Source organism: Euprymna scolopes, chromosome 41 (assembly GCF_053919585.1).
Source record: "Euprymna scolopes isolate OS-2025 chromosome 41, ASM5391958v1, whole genome shotgun sequence".
Lineage (NCBI taxonomy): Eukaryota > Metazoa > Mollusca > Cephalopoda > Sepiida > Sepiolidae > Euprymna > Euprymna scolopes.
In genome coordinates this window covers 17,954,382-17,981,206 of record NC_136522.1, presented here as the reverse complement: position 1 = coordinate 17,981,206, position 26,825 = coordinate 17,954,382, and the positions used below count along the sequence as shown (strand labels likewise).

General features: G+C 25.3%; 1 protein-coding gene across 2 annotated transcripts in view; it reads left to right on the top strand.

The window, feature by feature from the left end:
- LOC145266367 (glutamate-rich protein 6-like) overlaps nt 1–10,162 on the top strand; it is a 104,416-nt gene extending 94,254 nt beyond the window's left edge. Inside the window, exons 14-15 of one of the 2 annotated variants that reach the window (XR_013864707.1) lie at nt 821–8,050; nt 8,111–10,162. Coding sequence is in view for 1 of the 2 variants with exons in the window: in XM_080121990.1 (XP_079978116.1) it covers nt 821–1,004 (184 nt within the window). In the remaining variant the exon portion in view is untranslated. Of the gene's footprint in view, nt 1–820 lie in introns of both variants that reach the window. The other variant, XM_080121990.1, reaches the window with a different exon arrangement.
- Nucleotides 10,163–26,825: the final 16,663 nt, after the last annotated feature.

Genomic DNA, 26,825 nt, shown 5'->3' with positions numbered 1-26,825 from the left:
AAGTAATATACCAGCCTGTTTCTTGAAAAAAGGTATGTTGATCCTAAGACCTCAATTTGTAGAACCAACCCAAAAGCTGTGGAAAAGTTCACTTACTTGGGCAGTATTCTATCAAGGGCAATACGCATAGATGATGAAGTCGATTGTAGGATAGCCAAGGATAGTGCTGCCTTTGGACGTCTCAGAACTATTGTGTGAGAGTGTAGAGGAAATCGGCTGCAGAACAAACTCCAAGTACACTGAGCTGTGATTCTTACCATCCTCATGTATACTTGTGAAACTTGGACTATATATGCCAGACATGCCAAGAAACTGAACCAATTCTATATGACCTGCCTCCACAGATTGTTGAAAATCAAATGGCAAGAAAAGATACCAGATACAAATGAACTAGAAAAAAACAAAAAAAAAAAAAACGGAAATAAACTGAGACATGTCCAAGCGAGTATTGTTTTTTCTAAATAGTTCACTTCTTGTAAGTAAAAGAAAATTACTCAAGCTGAGATCGAAACTAAGACCTAAAGACAGTGAGTTAAGTAACCATCAGACCAGCTTGACACGATCTTTAAAAAGTGTTTCCAAACCTACTTATTCTTAACACAAGGAAGCTGTTATGTTTCACTACCACGCGTACGCAGTCGTGAAATAGTTGACAAACAGATAATCCGTTTGACACAACAGCGACATCAGATGAAATTAAAAATTTTTTGGGCATTGTATCTTTGAAGAAAAGGGTGCAAGGTGATAACATCTGCACGATCAGGAAATTGCTTTAGCATATTATTTTATTTCAATATTTTTCTTTCTTTTTTTCTTACAGATGTCTTTTATCAAAAGTACAGAATTTAATCCAATATTCGCATTCTCCAAAATTGGAACGAATCCTGCCGCCAATCTATCTGACCAACAAGGCATCCAAATTACAACAACAAACAAAACAAGTGATGGTTAACAAAAAAAGGCCAAAGGTCATCGTTAGATCGGAAATTCCTTCTGGTTTCTGACTTGGGTTTTCCAAATTTCCGAACCTCTTGTATTTTCCTTTTTTCATATCCAAGAATCATTATAAATCCCATTGAACTTCCTTCCAAAAAAAAAAACGGATTCTTTTCTTTTCATTGTGTTCCAAATTTATTTCGCCCAGGAGATCTTTTTTCATCTTGTAATTTCAGTTCATGTCCATATTCGAAGTGAAACTGAAATATTCCCTCTTTTTCATTTTCATTAATATATATTCAAGATTATTATTATTCTTTTTTTCAAAGGAGTCACCACTTATCAAAGTCCAGAGGCCACTCGAGGATAAGGATTAATGAGTGTACGGTAATGGGACAATATTGTAGTAATCGTTAATATTGGTAAATTGGATTACTTAAGGGGATGGCTCATTAAGAAATTGTTTACATTGGACTTGAAGACCATATTGTAATCAGCTGAAAAGCAGGGAAATGGAACAAAGTTCCACGTGTGTGCAGTTCTAAGAAAGAAGCTTTGTTCATGGAATTTACGTTTAGGTTTAGGCACAGTGGGGGAAATTATTCATAGTGGTTTCAGCTAGACGAGTGTTTTTCAAGAAAGTTAGGCAAGGGGCGCATAGATTGAAGCTCAGACGAGCACTTGCCATGAAAATAACGATAGAGCAGTCTCGCAATGTCTCTTCTGTGGGAAAGAGGTTGCAGGGGAGAGAAAAGGGCATCACCTGCTAGGCTATGAAATATGTTTTGAACTCTGTCAAGGCAGGATAAGATGCTTCTAGCAGCTTCTGCTCAGATGTGGCATCACTGCCCCATCTTTGGACGTACTTGGCTCTTATACAAGTATTGTATTGGCAGTGGGTTCCTCATCGCCAGATTTGTTGTAACTTGGAAAGGTCACTAAGAACTAATCAGACATGGATATGGTTTAGATTAAAAGATATTTGTATTAACAACAAGAGATAATACATAGAGAACGAGAGTTGTACTAGTTATTGACCCCTAACAAGGCATATTGCCACTTTGACGTAAGGATCTATTATTTGGGATCGTGTCTACAGGGGTACTATTTAGGGAGTTGGGCACCGAGTGCCAATATGACATACAATGAGGGGCATCCAGAGTTGTACCTTTCAGTATATTTATACTGTTCATATATGTATATATATGTGTGTGTGTATGTATGTATGTATATAAAATCAAAAGATAGCTGAAAAATGGGCGTGTGAAGTCAGTTAGACACCGAGAGAAAGTTTTCACACTGAAAACAGGGAAGACGTTAACAATTTGAATTCCATGATGACAGAATTGGAGCCACAGGATACGATTGTATAATTGCATAATTACGTTGACACACCGGTTCCCGTCAGCTCACCAAAGTTAAGCAACGTTGAACCTGGTCAATACTAAAATTGGTGACCATTTGAAAATTTCAGACTAACTGGAAACAATGCTGCTTATCTCGGCAAGGCCCAAGATTAACTGCTGAAATAAGCGACATTGTTTCCAGTTAGTTTTAGGCCTCTCCTTGCCGTTGGACCCAAACAGTACCAATTCAGGAGAGGTGTGGTTAGAGATTGTGCAACTACCCTTGCAGAAGTGTCCATTGTCTCTTGAGACTGAACACAGGCATTGAAGTTGGTGAGAATACTCAATTGATGGTCAGTGATGGTTGAACTTGCGTAGGGCTTAGTTATTTGACAGGATACATCAACAAAAACTTATTTACATTGGACTTGAAAATGCCCACGGAGGAATTGTATCATATATAAATAAAGTTGTTCATTTATTTATATTTCTTTGCGATAGTGCTCTATTCTTTTTGTGGGGTAGCATTACCTTAATGCTAAGTGAAAATTATCATTTACTTAACCAGAGTGCTACAAAATTCATTCCTAGACTAATTAATCAAACATCATGAATTTTGGAACCCAGCTGCTAGGCATAAAGGTCGTAATATGGATTATATTTAGTTAAATTTAGTTTTATTAGAAAAGAGCAAAGAGAAACCTTTGTGAAAATTTATAGTTTTGACAATACTGATACCCAAAAGTACTCAATTTATAAAATAAAAGAGTATTGCCTTAATGCTAAGTGGAAATTACCATTTTCTCAGGCAGAATGTTCCATATCTCTACTTATATAAAGTTAGGTATGTGTATATGCTTATATAATTGTATATATAGGATCTATTTCAGCATCAGCGCCTATAAAAATAAAGTGGTACATCTGTCTCACATGACAATCAGGTCTTACAAAGACAAAGCTGCTACAAAAAAGGTGGGCTCCCTTTACCATGCTAGAAAATTACTCACACCTGAGAGTAACCTACATCGCTACAAAGCCACTATTTGCCTATACATCTACCACTTGTTTCTCTCTCTCTCTTAGAAAAAATCCAAAATAGAGTGTTAGTTGCTGGGCACTGTGAGCAGTGTATGCAAATTACTTAAAACGCAATAAGTAAATATAAGAGAAAAAAAGACAAGGCTGCTGCAAAGAAGGTGGGTTCCGTTTACCATGCTAGAAAATTACTTACATCTGAGAGTATCCTTTATCTCTACATTCGTCCATGAATGGAGTATTGTTGTCACATCTGGGCCGATGCATCTACCACTTGCTTCTCTCTCTCTTAGACAAAGTTCAAAATAGAGTGTTAGTTGCTGGGCACTGTGAGCAGTGCATACAAATTCCTTTAAACTTAGTAAATATTTAAAAAATACATCCTTTAACAAAAGTAATCCATATTAAATTAAATCTTTATGAATATATTTCACTTTGTTATCATATTCAACATGATTTTTAAGCTACAAATGGAATACTCATATCATGATGTCTAACAGTTTCCCCACTCTCTGCCGAGATCCAACCTCTGTTTCATCACTACACTGTTACATCCCTATGCCTGTTTTAATGTTTTAATGGAATGTGCTCTGATGAACTCGTAGCATTGGTGCCCCCCTTCTATGTACATACATCCAACTAATCCAACAAACAGCAAAATCCCACCTCTTCACTGTTGGGATTCTTAAATGTTTGGAAGCCTTCTACTACTACCGTTTACTTCCTCAGATTGGAATTCCCTCCCTGTTTCCTGCTTCCCCGACTATACTCATATGCTCTGCTCTTGAGGAGAAATCGGCTATCAACTTCTTGGTCTTTTTTTCCTCATCAAATCTTTCTCTGGAATCCATTGCTCTTTCTGATTCTCGTAAAGTTGGTTCTCTCTATCGCTTCAAACACTTTCTCACACCATAGACTACATATTTCGGCTGCTCAATATCTTTCTCATGCCTGCTTTCCAGCTGACTACAATCCGATTGTCTTCAAGTCCAACGTAAGCAAGTTCTTGATGAACCGTCCCCCTGAGTAATCCAATTTACAAAATTTCCACTACTGATGTTTACCATGCTATTATCACATTGACCAACGTATACTTATTAACCCTTATCCTCGAGTGGCCTCCGGGCCTTGGTAAGTGGTTATTCCTGTGTAAAAAAAGAAGAAAATTGAGAGTTCATGATAAGATGCAGAAACATGGTTATAATTTGATTGGGTCCCTCACCCTTTCTCCTTCTTTGCAATCTCTCTCTCTCACAGACGTGATGTTGCTAGTCTTGATCATTTCTATAAAAATTTTTGGTTTAACTTTACTATAATAATGTGTGTTCGAAAACAAACGCAGTTCAGAAAAAAAAAAAAATTATTACGTACTTACGTGTAATGCTGCAATTAGTATAAATTCCTAAATTACAAAAAAAATGACCCCCCCCCAAAAAAAAAAATAATTACAAGTAAAAACAAAATTTTTCAAAGTTGCGATTTCTTACTGTAAATTAACTCTTTAGAGCAGGGATTCTCAACCGGGGTCCACATGGACCCTAGGGGTCAATGTAATATTTCTGGGGGTCCACAGGCAAAACATAACAGAATGGGGATCCACAACGATATTTTGGTGGTCCATGAAGAAAACCAACTCAGAATAGTTTTTATTATTAAAAATTTAATTTCTACTGTCTGATCTCCATCGGCTTGACCATGGAAGAAACATTAAAATATTGTAATACAAGATATTGGTAAAGAATTATTATCACTCTAATTTAGATTATTATTATTATTATTATTATTATTATTATTATTATTATTATTATTATTATTATTATTATTACTTATTATCATAATTATTATAATTGTTGTAGAATACCTTATTTGCATTAAATTAGTTTTCATTTAAAAAATAAAGTTTAATTATATAATATTTCTTTGATTATTAAAACCTCAAAATTTATATTAGTGAAAAATAGAAGATTGTATTATGACCAATAGTTATGAAGGGGCCCACCAAGATAAAAAGAAGGGAAAAGGGGGCCATGAGTAAAAAAAAGTTGGGAACCACTGCTTTAGAGGATCGAAATCAAGGGAAGGTAATTACATTCTACCGTTTAAGTTGCTTTGCACAGAATCCAATGACACTAGCTTTCAGGTTGGCCATCTTGCTTCTTCCTAATATACTGCACGCTTTTTTTTTTTTATTTTTCTGAAAATCAGTTCTGGCACATCTACTGGACCATGGTGTGTACTAATTTCCACATAATGCATAAGTATGTAATAATGTGTTTTTTATTCGAAAATACACGATTGGATTAGTGTTGTATAGAGCACTATGAGCTCTATACATCGATTCACAGGGTTAGACCAAAATATAATTTATTAAGAATTATGTTTTGGAAAAAAAATTAGTTAGATAGGAATTTTAACAAAAATAAAATTCTTTCTGAAATTATAAAAAAAATAGCTGAGAGAAATAGATAAACATTAGGCTGTAATGTTAGATCTGACAACTGATGAGGTCAAGATACTTGTTATTTGGCATATGACGTTACAGTCAGTTGATCGGGATGTTTGAGCTGTTAGTATCCGAAATTCAAGAGGGAGAGACGTGCTGAAAGCGAGCACAAGCAAATAAGAATGGGATAGAGAAGAAAGCGTTTGAAAGACTCTGGGGCACTCAGCTGGACTGGATCAAAGAAATAAAATTTATATATTTGTAACCGGTGATGTTGCATTTGTCTGTCTCTGAGGGAATGGTTCTTTGTTACAGCCCGTCTAATGAGGAGGTCATCAAAGGAAAAGAAATAACTTAGTCCCTAAATTAATGTCATTTTATACACACCCAGCATCCAACAAAAAACTTCTATTTACAACCTGTCCACTTCTAAACAACAGACATTCAGTTAGGCCACGTATACACTCTGTATACACCCATATCATTAGAAGAACATTTTATATACACCTGTCCATGTCATATAGAACCCCCACAACATAACATTGGCACACTATAGTAAAGTTGCACCATTTTTTTTTACTCTTATTCACACCAAACAAGGCATATTGTCACTTGGATGTAAGGGGCTACCATTCAGGATCATGCCTATAGAGGCACTATGCATAGAATTGAACACTGAGATGTTTGTTCACATTACATTTAAATTTCTGCATGTTAGGGAAGCAGGAAACAGGGAAGAAATTCCAAAATCTTGCAGTTCGAGGAAAGAAACTATTAGAAAGAAAGGCTTTCCAGCATCTAGGGACCCCCACCATGAAGGGGTGGGATTTTGCTGCAGGTTGGTAGAGTATTTATATCAAGGAGGCACAAGTTCTACAAGTTTGTCAGAGCACATGCCATTAAAGTACATGTGCAACAAACACAGGGACACAATATTGCTGTGATGGCACATGGGGTTGGAGCTTGGTTCCATTAGATTGGAATCTCTTTTTTGGAACCTGGCTAATAGGGAGAGACTAATAGTAGATACACCGGACTAGATGCGTCAACAATGCTCCATGCATGGGCGAGTTGTGGCTTTGTAAAGATATAGAATGGTCTCTGGTGTCATTTTCTAGCACGATAGGAGGTATCTTATTTGCAGCAGCCTTGGCAATGTCTTCAATGTATTTGTTCCAATTCATATTGCCTGGAAATGTTAAATCAAGGTGTTTGAATAACTATCTTGGAAATATTATTCGTAAGAATAACATTTATGCTGATAATAGCACTCTCTATTTTAGTGTTGCTATTTGTCCATCTCCCTCGGATCAGTTGAAATATGCAGCTGATCTAGAAGTTGATCTGAGTTCAATTATGGATTGTGAGATGTGGTTGACAATGGGATGTTAAAACAACATCATCCTGGTTAGAGTATATTGGATGAAAAAAATTGTCAGTCTCACTGTAAAAGCTGCCATGAGAAATTATATTTGTTCCAATTCATATTGCCTGTGAATGTTAAGCCAAGGAGTTTGAATGATTATCTTCGGAATATTATTCGCAAGAATAACATCTACGCTGATGATACCGCTCTCTATTTTAGTGTTTCTTCTTGCCCATCTCCCTCGGATCAGTTGAAATATGCAGCTGATTTAGAAGTTGATCTGAGTTCAGTTATGGATTGGAGTACGAAATGGTTGGTTTTGTTTAATACTGCTAAAACTCAGTTCGTCTCTTTCAATCATAGACATGTCTCATTTCATCCTGAGACTCTCATGGGTGTCTCTTTTCTTGATGAGAAGGGTATCCCTTTTCTTGATGAGAAGGGTATCCCTTTTCTTGATGAGAAGGGTATCTCTTTTCTTGATGAGAAAGGTATCCCTTTTCTTGATGAGAAGGGTATCTTTTTTTTTCTTTTTTTAATGAGAAAGGTATCCCTTTTCTTGATGAGAAAGGTATCCCTTTTCTTGATGAGAAGGGTATCTCTTTTCTTGATGAGAAGGGTATCTTTTTTTTTCTTTTTTTAATGAGAAAGGTATCCCTTTTCTTGATGAGAAGGGTATCCCTTTTCTTGATGAGAAGGGTATCCCTTTTCTTGATGAGAAGGGTATCTCTTTTCTAGATGAGAAGGGTATCTCTTTTCTTGATGAGAAAGGTATCCCTTTTTTTGATGAGAAGGGTATCCCTTTTCTTGATGAGAAGGGTATCTCTTTTCTTGATGAGAAGGGTATCTTTTTTTTTTCTTTTTTTAATGAGAAGGGTATCCCTTTTCTTGATGAGAAAGGTATCCCTTTTCTTGATGAGAAGGGTATCTCTTTTCTTGATGAGAAGGGTATCTTTTTTTTTTCTTTTTTTTTTAATGAGAAAGGTATCCCTTTTCTTGATGAGAAGGGTATCTTTTTTTTTTTTCTTTTTTTAATGAGAAGGGTATCCCTTTTCTTGATGAGAAGGGTATCTCTTTTCTTGATGAGAAGGGCTTCTTTTTTTTTCTTTTTTAATGAGAAAGGTATCCCTTTTCTTGATGAGAAGGGTATCCCTTTTCTTGATGAGAAAGGTATCCCTTTTCTTGATGAGAAGGGTATCCCTTTTCTTGATGAGAAGGGTATCTCTTTTCTTTATGAGAAGGGTATCTTTTTTTTTCTTTTTTTAATGAGAAGGGTATCCCTTTTCTTGATGAGAAAGATATCCCTTTTCTTGATGAGAAGGGTATCCCTTTTCTTGATGAGAAAGGTATCCCTTTTCTTGATGAGAAGGGTATCTTTTTTTTTTTTTTTTAATGAGAAAGATATCTCTTTCCTTAAGGAGAGATCAATTCTAAAATTTCTTTGTCTTTCTTATCAAATCTTTCTTTGAATGCAAAAATTAAATCCAGTGCTCTTTTTGCTTCTCATAAATTCTATTCTCTCTATGGCTAAAAGCACTTTCTCACACCTGAGGCTATTCTCTATCTCTACAAATCTACTATCAAACATATGTATGGAGTATTGTTGTCATATTTAAGGCTGATGAGAGTTCTTGATAATGTGCAGGAATGTATTTATAATTTGATTAACTTCACCATTTCTTCTCCACCCCTTCTCTCTCACAAACGTGATGATGTGAGTTGCACAGTAGAGGGAGCCCGCCTTATTTGCAGCAGTCTTGGCAATGTGTTCAATGTATTTCTGGGTACTTGTACAGTTTAATCAAGACATTAAAAAATGAAAATATCGAAAAAAGGTTATATTGTACGTATCCGTTTTGGACTGAAGAACTCTGAAAAAAAATTTAATTCTATTTGATCGAGTAGTTTTTTTTTTTTTACAGTGAAAAAAAAAACACGTTTTTATGAGAGCACGTTGAAGTCAGCCATTATGCAAATTTTTAACATGCCACGAGGAGATAACTCCATGTAAAGCACACACACTCCCTCCCCATCTTTAATTCTAGCTTTTCTTCCTAAAAATCGAACCTTTTGCTCGGTATCATAACAAATTGTTTTTTCGCTGTAAAAAAAACAAACTACTTGATGAAATTAAATGAAATTTTTTTTGGAGAACTTTGTTCCATAACGGATACGTACAATATAGCCTTTTTTCGATATTTTCATTTTTTAATGTCTTGATTAAACTGTACAAGTACCTATTTCTCCAATTCATGTTGCCTGTGAATATAAGTATTATTTTCCATGTTTTCTTCATAATTGTCTGATTTATTCCCTACTTCCTGCGTACGAGCTTGAGTTTGCATAGTAGAGGGATCCCACCTTATTTGCAGCAGGCTTGGCAGTATCTGCTATGTATTTTCCAGTGCATTTTACTTATTAATGTCGGACTCTCAGGTAGAGTGTTATTAGACATGGCAATCGGTGGTTGTAAAGGTTCCTGTAATTGTTAAAGGAAAGGAGTTTTGTCTTAGTAGCATTAAATATAATCACCTATTTATGTCTATATTCTACGACAGACTGGAGGTTATTTTCTAAGGATTTGGCTATTGCAATCTCTCTCTCAAAGACGTGATGTTGCTAGTCTAGGTCATTTCTATAAAAAAAATATTTTTTTACTCTTATTTATTCCCAAACAAGGCATATTGCCACTTGGACGTAAGGGGATTCTATTTTGGAGCATGCGTGCATTCGTTTTGCTCATATGTTGAGAATAAAGCATGGTGTCATCAGTAAATATATCTGCCTCGGATGCAATTGCATCAGAGTGGTCGTTTATGGAATGTCGGGAATAATAAAAAGTCCAAGGGTCGCTCCTCGGAGTACACTCGCATTAATAACATTGAGGATGATCTGGATCTTTCTTTTAGCTAAGAAACATCTGATATTTGTTTTTAAACTTTTCCAAATTCCAGTTGAGTTTTGTTATCTGAAAACCTGTTATTCTTGAAGTCTTCCAAATTTGTATTTTTAATAAAAAAAAAAAATATTAATCTATATCTTTCGTTCTTTGTCATTTGTTTTGGTTAACGTCAGACATTAAAGGATTCCTTAGACTATGGCAATATCATCTACTGGATTCGTATAGATGTGACCCGATGGAGACCGAGCGATGCCGAGAGACCTTGCTAGTTGATTAAGGAACAGCTTGTTGCCTGGGTGGTCTCATTGACACAAATTCAGAGGAATTCGCACGGCTGAATTCTAATGATGATGATGATGGTTTGATGTTGTTTTAAACAGAATAAGTCTGTTTTTTGGTGGATAATCCAAATGATCTCCCCTCCCCCTCGCCGGGAATGAATACCAAAGCGCGTGTCAACGTCAGAATAAGTCGTAAAGATAATTCAGAAAATTACCAGACGGACTTGTGTTGATAGACTGCCGATAGAGATGTTGTTCAGTGACTGAAGGAGAGACCACCCAAAGGCCCGCGTGGCAGGTCTGTTGAGGCTAATTAAGCGTGACATCTCGTATACCTGGCATGGGACGTTTATTTCCTCGCTGAGGAGGTGGGGCAGAGGAGGTGGGAGAGGAAAATCTTTTCTTTCCTTTTCTTTTGCTTAGATAAATGTAAGGGTCGCTTTTATTATTTTCTTTTCTTTCTCTTCGGCAACCAAGCAAGCCCTTACCCCCCCCCCTCTGAACAAAGGCGCGGCCGCTGATTGGTTGACTGCTGCTTGTGGGCATATTTGGAGAGGTGAGGGGGATTACAGCTAGCGATATTGATAAAACGAAGTGAGGAAAGGGTAAGAGAGATTCTTTTGCGATGCGCTTGGACGACACGTTCAGATACGCTCTATCAGCTGATCCTTCCCCGTAGACTGACGGTAGAAAAAGAACGAAGTACTCAGTTAAAGAAAGAAAACTGCCAGCCCTCTAAGTTGCATGACTAGGCCAGTGTGTAACTATTATTTATAAAGTCAAAGACAATAATAAAGAATTAAGAAAAACAAATTAAGCTTTGACTTTTTTCTTTAATTGAAACACCGTTTTGAATACAATATATTTCTCAGATAGCCCAGGTAACGTTTGGAAGCTGATTCGAAAGCGGAATCGGAGACCGACCGACGGAGACGAATTCGACCACTAGACAAAAACACGGGTGATGCCACAAGTATCGGCTACAGCTGCATCTCAACCCCCAAGCCTGTGCACCTGAGCTGCCCTGTAGGGGTTACATTGGTGCTTGTTAAGATAGTTGACAAATCGATTTTTTAAATATGTCATTTTAGGCAAAAACAATATTACTTAATTGTCATGTCGAAAATTGTAATATATCGAAAAATTACAAAAATGCATAGAATAGAACAACTGCTATTTTGTTTTTAGTAAAATAAATCTATCACTAAAGACAAATATTCATTCCGAGTTATATTCCCTGTGTGTAGTCTCTCACTATCTACTTTATAACATGTCAGAAAACTGCAATTTTACCTAATTTTCCATAAAAATTACTTTTAACTACAAACAACTTATTATTGCCATCCAACTCATTGCAGTTGTCAATTTGGCTATAAATGTGAGTCACTCCTGACTTGCTTATGGATTGCTAGTGGAATGGAATTTTTCTGTGTGTAGTATTTTGTTTATATTTAAAAGAATGACCACACACTAATATATAAAAATATAACAACGTATCTTTATTCTTGGTGACGGTTATGGATGGTTGGTTGTTTGGAGGGAGATGTATGCATAAGATTTCGATGGGTTGATTTTTCTCCATCCTAAATCATCAACCAACAACGATATCCTTTTTGATTATTGCTATATAAGCATTTGTGGCCATCTGGAACGCCCAAATATACGCTGGTATATTCACTATAACAATACTTTAAGGGCGTTTTATTTGGCCATTGTCGTTTCACTGGATTGACCTTACTCCAATTACACCTGTGTAACCTTTTGCCAAAGATGACCTTTTCAAGCATCATACTTTTAACTTATCTTCTTTTTGACAAGTGATCAAGTCTGTTGTTTCTTCACAAAATTGCCTGTATCAGGTTCATAATTTTTATTCAAATGACCTTTTGATACATTTGATAATTATTTTATTGTTCTTGCATTTGTCGCCAGATGTACACTTTTGTCAAAATGATTTCAAAGTACACACAGCCTATTATTAGCTAATAATATAAGAAAGTATATATTTTTAAAGACAGAAATCTTTTTGTCAGGTTTATAATTTTTATTCAAATGACCTTTTGGTACATTTAATAATTATTGTATTATTTCTCATATTTGTCGTCAGGTGTACGCTTGTGCCAATATTATTTCTTGGTGCATACAGCCTTGGATACCTATATCCAACAGTTATATGAAAAATTTTTCTGAGGTGGAGGGAGTCAGTCACGAGTTGGCACACACTGAACGGACTGGTTGAAAGATATAAAGTTGATCACTGTGAAGTTACAGTGTTAACTAATAATATAATAAAGTTTATAGTTTTAAAGACAAAAATGTCTTTTATTTATTTATTTTCAGACTGTTATCCTCCTCTTTGTACGGCACAATCATTATGTTGGAATGTTAGATCTGACAAGATATTTGGCATATGATATAACAGTCAGCTGATCGGGATGTTTGAGCTGTTAGTATTTGAAATTCAAGAGGGAGAGACGTGCTGAAAGCGAGCACAAGCAAATAAGAATGGGATAGAGAAGAAAGCGTTTGCAAGACTGTGGGGGACTGGGGCACTAAACTGGATTGAGTCAAAGATCACCAAAGTTAAGCAATGTTGAGCCTGGCCAGTATCAGATGGGTGACCATTTGGGAAGACTAGGCGCTGTATGTACCTTCTGGGAAGGTTGGGCGTGGGGCCAGTACCCTCACCCTGTAAAAAGAGCTCCTCGCTACAAAAACATCTACAAAAAGTTGTAGATGGCCTATACCCCTCCAGGGGGCTCAAGGGCTATGGATCCTCCTCTTTATAGTTGTTGTTTCATGACGTTTTGGGCAACTATTCCTCAGACCTTCGTCAGGTAGTTAACCGTGATGGGATAGGAATGCTGACTCTCTTAACTGTATCCTCAGTAATTACTGCCTTCCATAGTTGTTGTCGTCTGACCACGTTTAGGCCAACTTTGGCCAGCTTTGGGTAGGATTGAAACCGCTATCTTCAGAAAATACTCATCTGGAACTGCAGAGATTCAACGTTGCTATCCCCTGCGTCACGGGCCACATGAAACAACAAGTCCGCAAGTAGATAAATAAATATACAAATTACTCATCTCAAAAAGATTCCAATGACAAAATAAAAATGACTTTGTTATTTTTATATACAACCATTTATTCTAGCCCGTGGGCTCACAACCTATTGAACACAACAAAACGAAGAGGTCAGTTCTTGGATTAAGACAGCAATTTCTTGGACAAAACAGATGTGGTAAACTTGTTGGAAAAGGGCCGGCCAAACTGACACAGGGTGAATTGTTAAAGTTGGAGTTATCGAACTTTGTAGCCTTCTTCTAAATATTTAATTATGTCCCTTGTCTCGAGTGGATATTCAAAATGGCGTCTGGCCAACAGTAACACGTGTTTATCCTATGTCCTGGGAAGTACTAAGTAAACTAACATGAATGACATTTTCATACTAAATATAATAAATATTAATATAAAAATTTCTTTAGGACGTTTTCATACTAAATATAATAAATATAATATAAGAATTTCTTTAGGACGTTTTCATATTAAATATGATAAATATTGATATAAAAATTTCTTTAGGACGTTTGGAGACTAAATATAATAAATATTAATATAAAAATTTATTTAGGACATTTTCATACTAAATATAATAAATATAATATAAAAATTTCTTTAGGACGTTTTCATACTAAATATAATAAATATAATATAAGCATTTCTTTAGGACGTTTTCATACTAAATATAATAAATATTAATATAAAAATTTCTTTAGGACGTTTTCACACTAAATATAATAAATATAATATAAGCATTTCTTTAGGACGTTTTCATATTAAATATGATAAATATTGATATAAAAATTTCTTTAGGACGTTTGGAGACTAAATATAATAAATATTAATATAAAAATTTATTTAGGACGTTTTCGTACTAAATATAATAAATATTAATATAAAAATTTCTTTATGACGTTTTCAAACTAAATATAATAAATATTAATATAAAAATTTCTTTAGGACGTTTTCATACTAAATATAATAAATATTAATATAAAAATTTCTTTAGGACGTTTTCATACTAAATATAATAAATATTAATATACAAATTTCTTTAGGACGTTTTCATACTAAATATAATAAATATTAATATAAAAATTTCTTTAGGACGTTTTCATACTAAATATAATAAATATTAATATAAAAATTTCTTTAGGACGTTTTCATACTAAATATAATAAATATTAATATACAAATTTCTTTAGGACGTTTTCATACTAAATATAATAAATATTAATATACAAATTTCTTTATGACGTTTTCATACTAAATATAATAAATATTAATATAAAAATTTATTTAGGACGTTTTCATACTAAATATAATAAATATTAATATAAAAATTTCTTTATGACGTTTTCAAACTAAATATAATAAATATTAATATAAAAATTTATTTAGGACGTTTTCATACTAAATATAATAAATATTAATATAAAAATTTCTTTAGGACGTTTTCATACTAAATATAATAAATATTAATATACAAATTTCTTTATGACGTTTTCATACTAAATATAATAAATATTAATATAAAAATTTATTTAAGACGTTTTCATACTAAATATAATAAATATTAATATAAAAATTTCTTTATGACGTTTTCAAACTAAATATAATAAATATTAATATAAAAATTTCTTTATGACGTTTTCATACTAAATATAATAAATATTAATATAAAAATTTATTTAGGACGTTTTCAAACTAAATATAATAAATATTAATATAAAAATTTATTTAGGACGTTTTCATACTAAATATAATAAATATTAATATAAAAATTTCTTTAGGACGTTTTCATACTAAATATAATAAATATTAATATAAAAATTTATTTAAGACGTTTTCATACTAAATATAATAAATATTAATATAAAAATTTCTTTATGACGTTTTCAAACTAAATATAATAAATATTAATATACAAATTTCTTTAGGACGTTTTCATACTAAATATAATAAATATTAATATAAAAATTTCTTTAGGACGTTTTCATACTAAATATAATAAATATTAATATAAAAATTTCTTTATGACGTTTTCAAACTAAATATAATAAATATTAATATAAAAATTTCTTTAGGACGTTTTCATACTAAATATAATAAATATTAATATAAAAATTTCTTTATGACGTTTTCAAACTAAATATAATAAATATTAATATAAAAATTTCTTTATGACGTTTTCAAACTAAATATAATAAATATTAATATACAAATTTCTTTAGGACGTTTTCATACTAAATATAATAAATATTAATATAAAAATTTCTTTAGGACGTTTTCATACTAAATATAATAAATATTAATATAAAAATTTCTTTATGACGTTTTCAAACTAAATATAATAAATATTAATATAAAAATTTCTTTAGGACGTTTTCATACTAAATATAATAAATATTAATATAAAAATTTCTTTATGACGTTTTCAAACTAAATATAATAAATATTAATATAAAAATTTCTTTATGACGTTTTCAAACTAAATATAATAAATATTAATATACAAATTTCTTTAGGACGTTTTCATACTAAATATAATAAATATTAATATAAAAATTTCTTTAGGACGTTTTCATACTAAATATAATAAATATTAATATAAAAATTTCTTTATGACGTTTTCAAACTAAATATAATAAATATTAATATAAAAATTTATTTAGGACGTTTTCATACTAAATATAATAAATATTAATATAAAAATTTCTTTAGGACGTTTTCATACTAAATATAATAAATATTAATATAAAAATTTATTTAAGACGTTTTCATACTAAATATAATAAATATTAATATAAAAATTTCTTTATGACGTTTTCAAACTAAATATAATAAATATTAATATACAAATTTCTTTAGGACGTTTTCATACTAAATATAATAAATATTAATATAAAAATTTCTTTAGGACGTTTTCATACTAAATATAATAAATATTAATATAAAAATTTCTTTATGACGTTTTCAAACTAAATATAATAAATATTAATATAAAAATTTCTTTAGGACGTTTTCATACTAAATATAATAAATATTAATATAAAAATTTCTTTATGACGTTTTCAAACTAAATATAATAAATATTAATATAAAAATTTCTTTATGACGTTTTCAAACTAAATATAATAAATATTAATATACAAATTTCTTTAGGACGTTTTCATACTAAATATAATAAATATTAATATAAAAATTTCTTTAGGACGTTTTCATACTAAATATAATAAATATTAATATAAAAATTTCTTTAGGACGTTTTCATACTAAATATAATAAATATTAATATACAAATTTCTTTAGGACGTTTTCATACTAAATATAATAAATATTAATATACAAATTTCTTTATGACGTTTTCATACTAAATATAATAAATATTAATATAAAAATTTATTGAGGACGTTTTCATACTAAATATAATAAATATTAATATACAAATTTCTTTAGGACGTTTTCATACTAAATATAATAAATATTAATATACAAATTTCTTTAGGACGTTTTCATACTAAATATAATAAAAATTAATATAAAAATTTCTTTAGGACGTTTTAATAATACATATAATAAATATTAATATAAAAATTTCTTTAGGACGTTTTCATACTAAATATAATAAATATTAATATACAAATTTCTTTAGGACGTTTTCATACTAAATATAATAAAAATTAATATAAAAATTTCTTTAGGACGTTTTAATAATACATATAATAAATATAAATATAAAAATTTCTTTAGGACGTTTTCAAACTAAATATAATAAATATTAATATAAAAATTCTTTATGACGTTTTCGTACTAATTATTATAAATATAATAAATATAATAAATATTAATATAAAAATTTCTTTAGGACGTTTTGATACTAAATATAATAAATATTAATATAAAAATTTCTTTAGGACGTTTTGATACTAAATATAATAAATATTAATATAAGAATTTCTTTAGGACGTTTTCATACTAAATATAATAAATATTAATATAAAAATTTATTGAGGACGTTTTCATACTAAATATAATAAATATTAATATAAAAATTTCTTTAGGACGTTTTCATACTAAATATAATAAATATTAATATAAAAATTTCTTTAGGACGTTTTCATACTAAATATAATAAATATTAATATACAAATTTCTTTATGAAATTTTCATACTAAATATAATAAATATTAATATAAAAATTTATTTAGGACGTGTTCATACTAAATATAATAAATATTAATATGAAAATGTCTTTAAGACGTTTTCAAACTAAATATAATAAATATTAATATAAAAATTTCTTTAGGACGTTTTCAAACTAAATATAATAAATATTAATATAAAAATTTCTTTATGACGTTTTAATAATAAATATAATAAATATTAATATAAAAATTTCTTTAGGACGTTTTCATACTAAATATAATAAATATTAATATGAAAATGTCTTTAAGACGTTTTCATACTAAATATAATAAATATTAATATAAAAATTTCTTTAGGACGTTTTCAAACTAAATATAATAAATATTAATATAAAAATTTCTTTAGGACGTGTTCATACTAAATATAATAAATATTAATATAAAAATTTCTTTAGGACGTTTTCAAACTAAATATAATAAATATTAATATAAAAATTTCTTTAAGACGTTTTCATACTAAATATAATAAATATTAATATAAAAATTCTTTAAGACGTTTTCATACTAAATATAACAAATATTAATATAAGAATTTCTTTAGGACGTTTTCAAACTAAATATAATAAATATTAATATAAAAATTTCTTTAGGACGTTTTCATACTAAATATAATAAATATTAATATAAGAATTTCTTTAGGACGTTTTCAAACTAAATATAATAAATATTAATATAAAAATTTCTTTAGGACGTGTTCATACTAAATATAATAAATATTAATATAAAAATTTCTTTAGGACGTTTTCAAACTAAATATAATAAATATTAATATAAAAATTTCTTTATGACGTTTTCATACTAAATATAATAAATATTAATATAAAAATTTCTTTAAGACGTTTTCATACTAAATATAATAAATATTAATATAAAAATTTCTTTAAGACGTTTTCATACTAAATATAATAAATATTAATATAAAAATTCTTTAAGACGTTTTCATACTAAATATAATAAATATTAATATAAAAATTTCTTTAGGACGTTTTCATACTAAATATAATAAATATTAATATAAAAATTTCTTTAGGACGTTTTCATACTAAATATAATAAATATTAATATAAAAATTTCTTTAAGACGTTTTCATACTAAATATAATAAATATTAATATAAAAATTTCTTTAGGACGTTTTCAAACTAAATATAATAAATATTAATATAAAAATTTCTTTAAGATGTTTTCAAACTAAATATAATAAATATTAATATAAAAATTTCTTTAGGACGTTTTCAAACTAAATATAATAAATATTAATATAAAAATTTCTTTAGGACGTTTTCATACTAAATATAATAAATATTAATATAAAAATTTCTTTAGGACGTTTTCAAACTAAATATAATAAAAATTAATATAAAAATTTCTTTATGACGTTTTAATAATAAATATAATAAATATTAATATAAAAATTTCTTTATGACGTTTTCATACTAAATATAATAAATATTAATATAAAAATTTCTTTAGGACGTTTTCATACTAAATATAATAAATATTAATATAAAAATTTCTTTAGGACGTTTTCATACTAAATATAATAAATATTAATATAAAAATTTCTTTAGGACGTTTTCATACTAAATATAATAAATATTAATATAAAAATTTCTTTATGACGTTTTCATACTAAATATAATAAATATTAATATACAAATTTCTTTAGGACGTTTTCATACTAAATATAATAAATATTAATATAAAAATTTCTTTATGACGTTTTCAAACTAAATATAATAAATATTAATATAAAAATTTCTTTATGACGTTTTCATACTAAATATAATAAATATTAATATAAAAATTTATTTAGGACGTTTTCATACTAAATATAATAAATATTAATATAAAAATTTATTTAGGACGTTTTCATACTAAATATAATAAATATTAATATAAAAATTTCTTTATGACGTTTTCAAACTAAATATAATAAATATTAATATAAAAATTTATTTAGGACGTTTTCATACTAAATATAATAAATATTAATATAAAAATTTCTTTAGGACGTTTTCATACTAAATATAATAAATATTAATATACAAATTTCTTTATGACGTTTTCATACTAAATATAATAAATATTAATATAAAAATTTCTTTAGGACGTTTTCATACTAAATATAATAAATATTAATATAAAAATTTCTTTATGACGTTTTCAAACTAAATATAATAAATATTAATATAAAAATTTCTTTAGGACGTTTTCATACTAAATATAATAAATATTAATATAAAAATTTCTTTATGACGTTTTCAAACTAAATATAATAAATATTAATATACAAATTTCTTTAGGACGTTTTCATACTAAATATAATAAATATTAATATAAAAATTTCTTTAGGACGTTTTCATACTAAATATAATAAATATTAATATAAAAATTTCTTTAGGACGTTTTCATACTAAATATAATAAATATTAATATACAAATTTCTTTAGGACGTTTTCATACTAAATATAATAAATATTAATATACAAATTTCTTTATGACGTTTTCATACTAAATATAATAAATATTAATATAAAAATTTATTGAGGACGTTTTCATACTAAATATAATAAATATTAATATACAAATTTCTTTAGGACGTTTTCATACTAAATATAATAAATATTAATATACAAATTTCTTTAGGACGTTTTCATACTAAATATAATAAAAATTAATATAAAAATTTCTTTAGGACGTTTTAATAATACATATAATAAATATTAATATAAAAATTTCTTTAGGACGTTTTCATACTAAATATAATAAATATTAATATACAAATTTCTTTAGGACGTTTTCATACTAAATATAATAAAAATTAATATAAAAATTTCTTTAGGACGTTTTAATAATACATATAATAAATATAAATATAAAAATTTCTTTAGGACGTTTTCAAACTAAATATAATAAATATTAATATAAAAATTCTTTATGACGTTTTCGTACTAATTATTATAAATATAATAAATATAATAAATATTAATATAAAAATTTCTTTAGGACGTTTTGATACTAAATATAATAAATATTAATATAAAAATTTCTTTAGGACGTTTTGATACTAAATATAATAAATATTAATATAAGAATTTCTTTAGGACGTTTTCATACTAAATATAATAAATATTAATATACAAATTTCTTTAGGACGTTTTCATACTAAATATAATAAATATTAATATAAAAATTTCTTTAGGACGTTTTCATACTAAATATAATAAATATTAATATAAAAATTTCTTTAGGACGTTTTCATACTAAATATAATAAATATAAATATACAAATTTCTTTATGACGTTTTCATACTAAATATAATAAATATTAATATAAAAATTTATTTAGGACGTTTTCATACTAAATATAATAAATATTAATATGAAAATGTCTTTAAGACGTTTTCAAACTAAATATAATAAATATTAATATAAAAATTTCTTTAGGACGTTTTCAAACTAAATATAATAAATATTAATATAAAAATTTCTTTATGACGTTTTAATAATAAATATAATAAATATTAATATAAAAATTTCTTTAGGACGTTTTCATACTAAATATAATAAATATTAATATGAAAATGTCTTTAAGACGTTTTCATACTAAATATAATAAATATTAATATAAAAATTTCTTTAGGACGTTTTCAAACTAAATATAATAAATATTAATATAAAAATTTCTTTAGGACGTGTTCATACTAAATATAATAAATATTAATATAAAAATTTCTTTAGGACGTTTTCAAACTAAATATAATAAATATTAATATAAAAATTTCTTTAAGACGTTTTCATACTAAATATAATAAATATTAATATAAAAATTCTTTAAGACGTTTTCATACTAAATATAACAAATATTAATATAAGAATTTCTTTAGGACGTTTTCAAACTAAATATAATAAATATTAATATAAAAATTTCTTTAGGACGTTTTCATACTAAATATAATAAATATTAATATAAGAATTTCTTTAGGACGTTTTCAAACTAAATATAATAAATATTAATATAAAAATTTCTTTAGGACGTGTTCATACTAAATATAATAAATATTAATATAAAAATTTCTTTAGGACGTTTTCAAACTAAATATAATAAATATTAATATAAAAATTTCTTTATGACGTTTTCATACTAAATATAATAAATATTAATATAAAAATTTCTTTAAGACGTTTTCATACTAAATATAATAAATATTAATATAAAAATTTCTTTAAGACGTTTTCATACTAAATATAATAAATATTAATATAAAAATTCTTTAAGACGTTTTCATACTAAATATAATAAATATTAATATAAAAATTTCTTTAGGACGTTTTCATACTAAATATAATAAATATTAATATAAAAATTTCTTTAGGACGTTTTCATACTAAATATAATAAATATTAATATAAAAATTTCTTTAAGACGTTTTCATACTAAATATAATAAATATTAATATAAAAATTTCTTTAGGACGTTTTCAAACTAAATATAATAAATATTAATATAAAAATTTCTTTAAGATGTTTTCAAACTAAATATAATAAATATTAATATAAAAATTTCTTTAGGACGTTTTCAAACTAAATATAATAAATATTAATATAAAAATTTCTTTAGGACGTTTTCATACTAAATATAATAAATATTAATATAAAAATTTCTTTAGGACGTTTTCATACTAAATATAATAAATATTAATATAAAAATTTCTTTATGACGTTTTCATACTAAATATAATAAATATTAATATGAAAATGTCTTTAAGACGTTTTCAAACTAAATATAATAAATATTAATATAAAAATTTCTTTAGGACGTTTTCAAACTAAATATAATAAATATTAATATAAAAATTTCTTTATGACGTTTTAATAATAAATATAATAAATATTAATATAAAAATTTCTTTAGGACGTTTTCATACTAAATATAATAAATATTAATATGAAAATGTCTTTAAGACGTTTTCATACTAAATATAATCAATATTAATATAAAAATTTCTTTAGGACGTTTTCAAACTAAATATAATAAATATTAATATAAAAATTTCTTTAGGACGTGTTCATACTAAATATAATAAATATTAATATAAAAATTTCTTTAGGACGTTTTCAAACTAAATATAATAAATATTAATATAAAAATTTCTTTAGGACGTTTTACTACTAAATATAATAAATATTAATATAAAAATTTCTTTAAGACGTTTTCATACTAAATATAATAAATATTAATATAAAAATTTCTTTAAGACGTTTTCATACTAAATATAATAAATATTAATATAAAAATTTCTTTAAGACGTTTTCATACTAAATATAATAAATATTAATATAAAAATTTCTTTAAGATGTTTTCATACTAAATATAATAAATATTAATATAAAAATTTCTTTAAGATGTTTTCAAACTAAATATAATAAATATTAATATAAAAATTTCTTTAAGACGTTTTCATACTAAATATAATAAATATTAATATAAAAATTTCTTTAAGACGTTTTCATACTAAATATAATAAATATTAATATAAAAATTTCTTTAAGACGTTTTCATACTAAATATAATAAATATTAATATAAAAATTTCTTTAAGACGTTTTCATACTAAATATAATAAATATTAATATAAAAATTCTTTAAGACGTTTTCATACTAAATATAATAAATATTAATATAAGAATTTCTTTAGGACGTTTTCAAACTAAATATAATAAATATTAATATAAAAATTTCTTTAGGACGTTTTCATACTAAATATAATAAATATTAATATAAAAATTTCTTTAAGATGTTTTCATACTAAATATAATAAATATTAATATAAAAATTTCTTTAAGACGTTTTCAAACTAAATATAATAAATATTAATATAAAAATTTCTTTAGGACGTTTTCATACTAAATATAATAAATATTAATATAAAAATTTCTTTAAGACGTTTTCATACTAAATATAATAAATATTAATATAAAAATTTCTTTAGGACGTTTTCAAACAAAATATAATAAATATTAATATAAAAATTTCTTTAAGATGTTTTCAAACTAAATATAATAAATATTAATATAAAAATTTCTTTAAGATGTTTTCATACTAAATATAATAAATATTAATATAAGAATTACTTTATGACGTTTTCATACTAAATATAATAAATATTAATATAAAAATTTCTTTAGGACGTTTTCAAACTAAATATAATAAAAATTAATATAAAAATTTCTTTATGACGTTTTAATAATAAATATAATAAATATTAATATAAAAATTTCTTTATGACGTTTTCATACTAAATATAATAAATATTAATATAAAAATTTCTTTAGGACGTTTTCATACTAAATATAATAAATATTAATATAAAAATTTCTTTAGGACGTTTTCATACTAAATATAATAAATATTAATATAAAAATTTCTTTAGGACGTTTTCATACTAAATATAATAAATATTAATATAAAAATTTCTTTATGACGTTTTCATACTAAATATAATAAATATTAATATAAAAATTTCTTTAGGACGTTTTCATACTAAATATAATAAATATTAATATAAAAATTTCTTTATGACGTTTTCATACTAAATATAATAAATATTAATATAAAAATTTCTTTATGACGTTTTCAAACTAAATATAATAAATATTAATATAAAAATTTCTTTAAGACGTTTTCAAACTAAATATAATAAATATTAATATAAAAATTTCTTTAGGACGTTTTCAAACTAAATATAATAAATATTAATATAAAAATTTCTTTAAGACGTTTTCATACTAAATATAATAAATATTAATATAAAAATTTCTTTAAGACGTTTTCATACTAAATATAATAAATATTAATATAAAAATTTCTTTAAGACGTTTTCAAACTAAATATAATAAATATTAATATAAAAATTTCTTTAGGACGTTGTAATAATAAATATTATAAATATTAATATAAAAATTTCTTTAGGACGTTTTCATACTAAATATAATTAATATTAATATAAAAATTTCTTTAGGACGTTGTAATAATAAATATAATAAATATTAATATAAAAATTTATTGAGGACGTTTTCGTACTAAATATAATAAATATTAATATAAAAATTTCTTTAGGACGTTTTCATACTAAATATAATAAATATTAATATAAAAATTTCTTTAGGACGTTTTCATACTAAATATAATAAATATTAATATAAAAATTTCTTTAAGACGTTTTCGTACTAAATATAATAAATATTAATATAAAAATTTATTGAGGACGTTTTCATACTAAATATAATAAATATTAATATAAAAATTTCTTTAGGACGTTTTCAAACTAAATATAATAAATATTAATATACAAATTTCTTTAGGACGTTTTCATACTAAATATAATAAATATTAATATAAAAATTTATTTATGACGTTTTTATAATAAATATAATAAATATTAATATAAAAATTTATTGAGGACGTTTTCATACTAAATATAATAAATATTAATATAAAATTTCTTTAGAACGTTTTCATACTAAATATAATAAATATTAATATAAAATTTCTTTAGAACGTTTTCATACTAAATATAATAAATATTAATATTAAAATTTCTTTAGGACGTTTTCATACTAAATATAATAAATATTAATATAAAAATTTCTTTAGGACGTTTTCGTACTAAATATAATAAATATTAATATAAGAATTTCTTTAGGACGTTTTCATACTAAATATAATAAATATTAATATAAAAATTTCTTTAGGACGTTTTCATACTTAATATAATAAATATTAATATAAAAATTTATTTAGGACGTTTTCATACTAAATATAATAAATATTAATATAAGAATTTATTGAGGACGTTTTCATACTAAATATAATAAATATTAATATAAAAATTTATTGAGGACGTTTTCATACTAAATATAATAAATATTAATATAAAATTTCTTTAGAACGTTTTCATACTAAATATAATAAATATTAATATAAAAATTTCTTTAGAACGTTTTCATACTAAATATAATAAATATTAATATAAAAATTTATTTATGACGTTTTAATAATAAATATAATAAATATTAATATAAAAATTTATTGAGGACGTTTTCATACTAAATATAATAAATATTAATATAAAATTTCTTTAGGACGTTTTCATACTAAATATAATAAATATTAATATAAAAATTTATTGAGGACGTTTTCATACTAAATATAATAAATATTAATATAAAAATTTATTGAGGACGTTTTCATACTAAATATAATAAATATTAATATAAAAATTTATTGAGGACGTTTTCATACTAAATATAATAAATATTAATATAAAATTTTTTTTAGGACGTTTTCATACTAAATATAATAAATATTAATATAAAAATTTATTGAGGACGTTTTCATACTAAATATAATAAATATTAATATAAAATTTCTTTAAGACGTTTTCATACTAAATATAATAAATATTAATATAAAAATTTATTGAGGACGTTTTCGTACTAAATATAATAAATATTAATATAAAAATTTCTTTAGGACGTTTTCGTACTAAATATAATAAATATTAATATAAAAATTTATTGAGGACGCTTTCATACTAAATATAATAAATATTAATATAAAAATTTCTTTAAGACGTTTTCATACTAAATATAATAAATATTAATATAAAAATTTATTGAGGACGTTTTCGTACTAAATATAATAAATATTAATATAAAAATTTCTTTAGGACGTTTTCAAACTAAATATAATAAATATTAATATAAAAGTTTCTTTAGGACGTTTTCGTACTAAATATAATAAATATTAATATAAAAATTTATTGAGGACGTTTTCATACTAAATATAATAAATATTAATATAAAAATTTATTGAGGACGTTTTCATACTAAATATAATAAATATTAATATAAAAATTTCTTTAAGACGTTTTCGTACTAAATATAATAAATATTAATATAAAAATTTATTGAGGACGTTTTCGTACTAAATATAATAAATATTAATATAAAAATTTATTGAGGACGTTTTCATACTAAATATAATAAATATTAATATAAAAATTTCTTTAGGACGTTTTCAAACTAAATATAATAAATATTAATATACAAATTTCTTTAGGACGTTTTCATACTAAATATAATAAATATTAATATAAAAATTTATTTATGACGTTTTTATAATAAATATAAAAAATATTAATATAAAAATTTATTGAGGACGTTTTCATACTAAATATAATAAA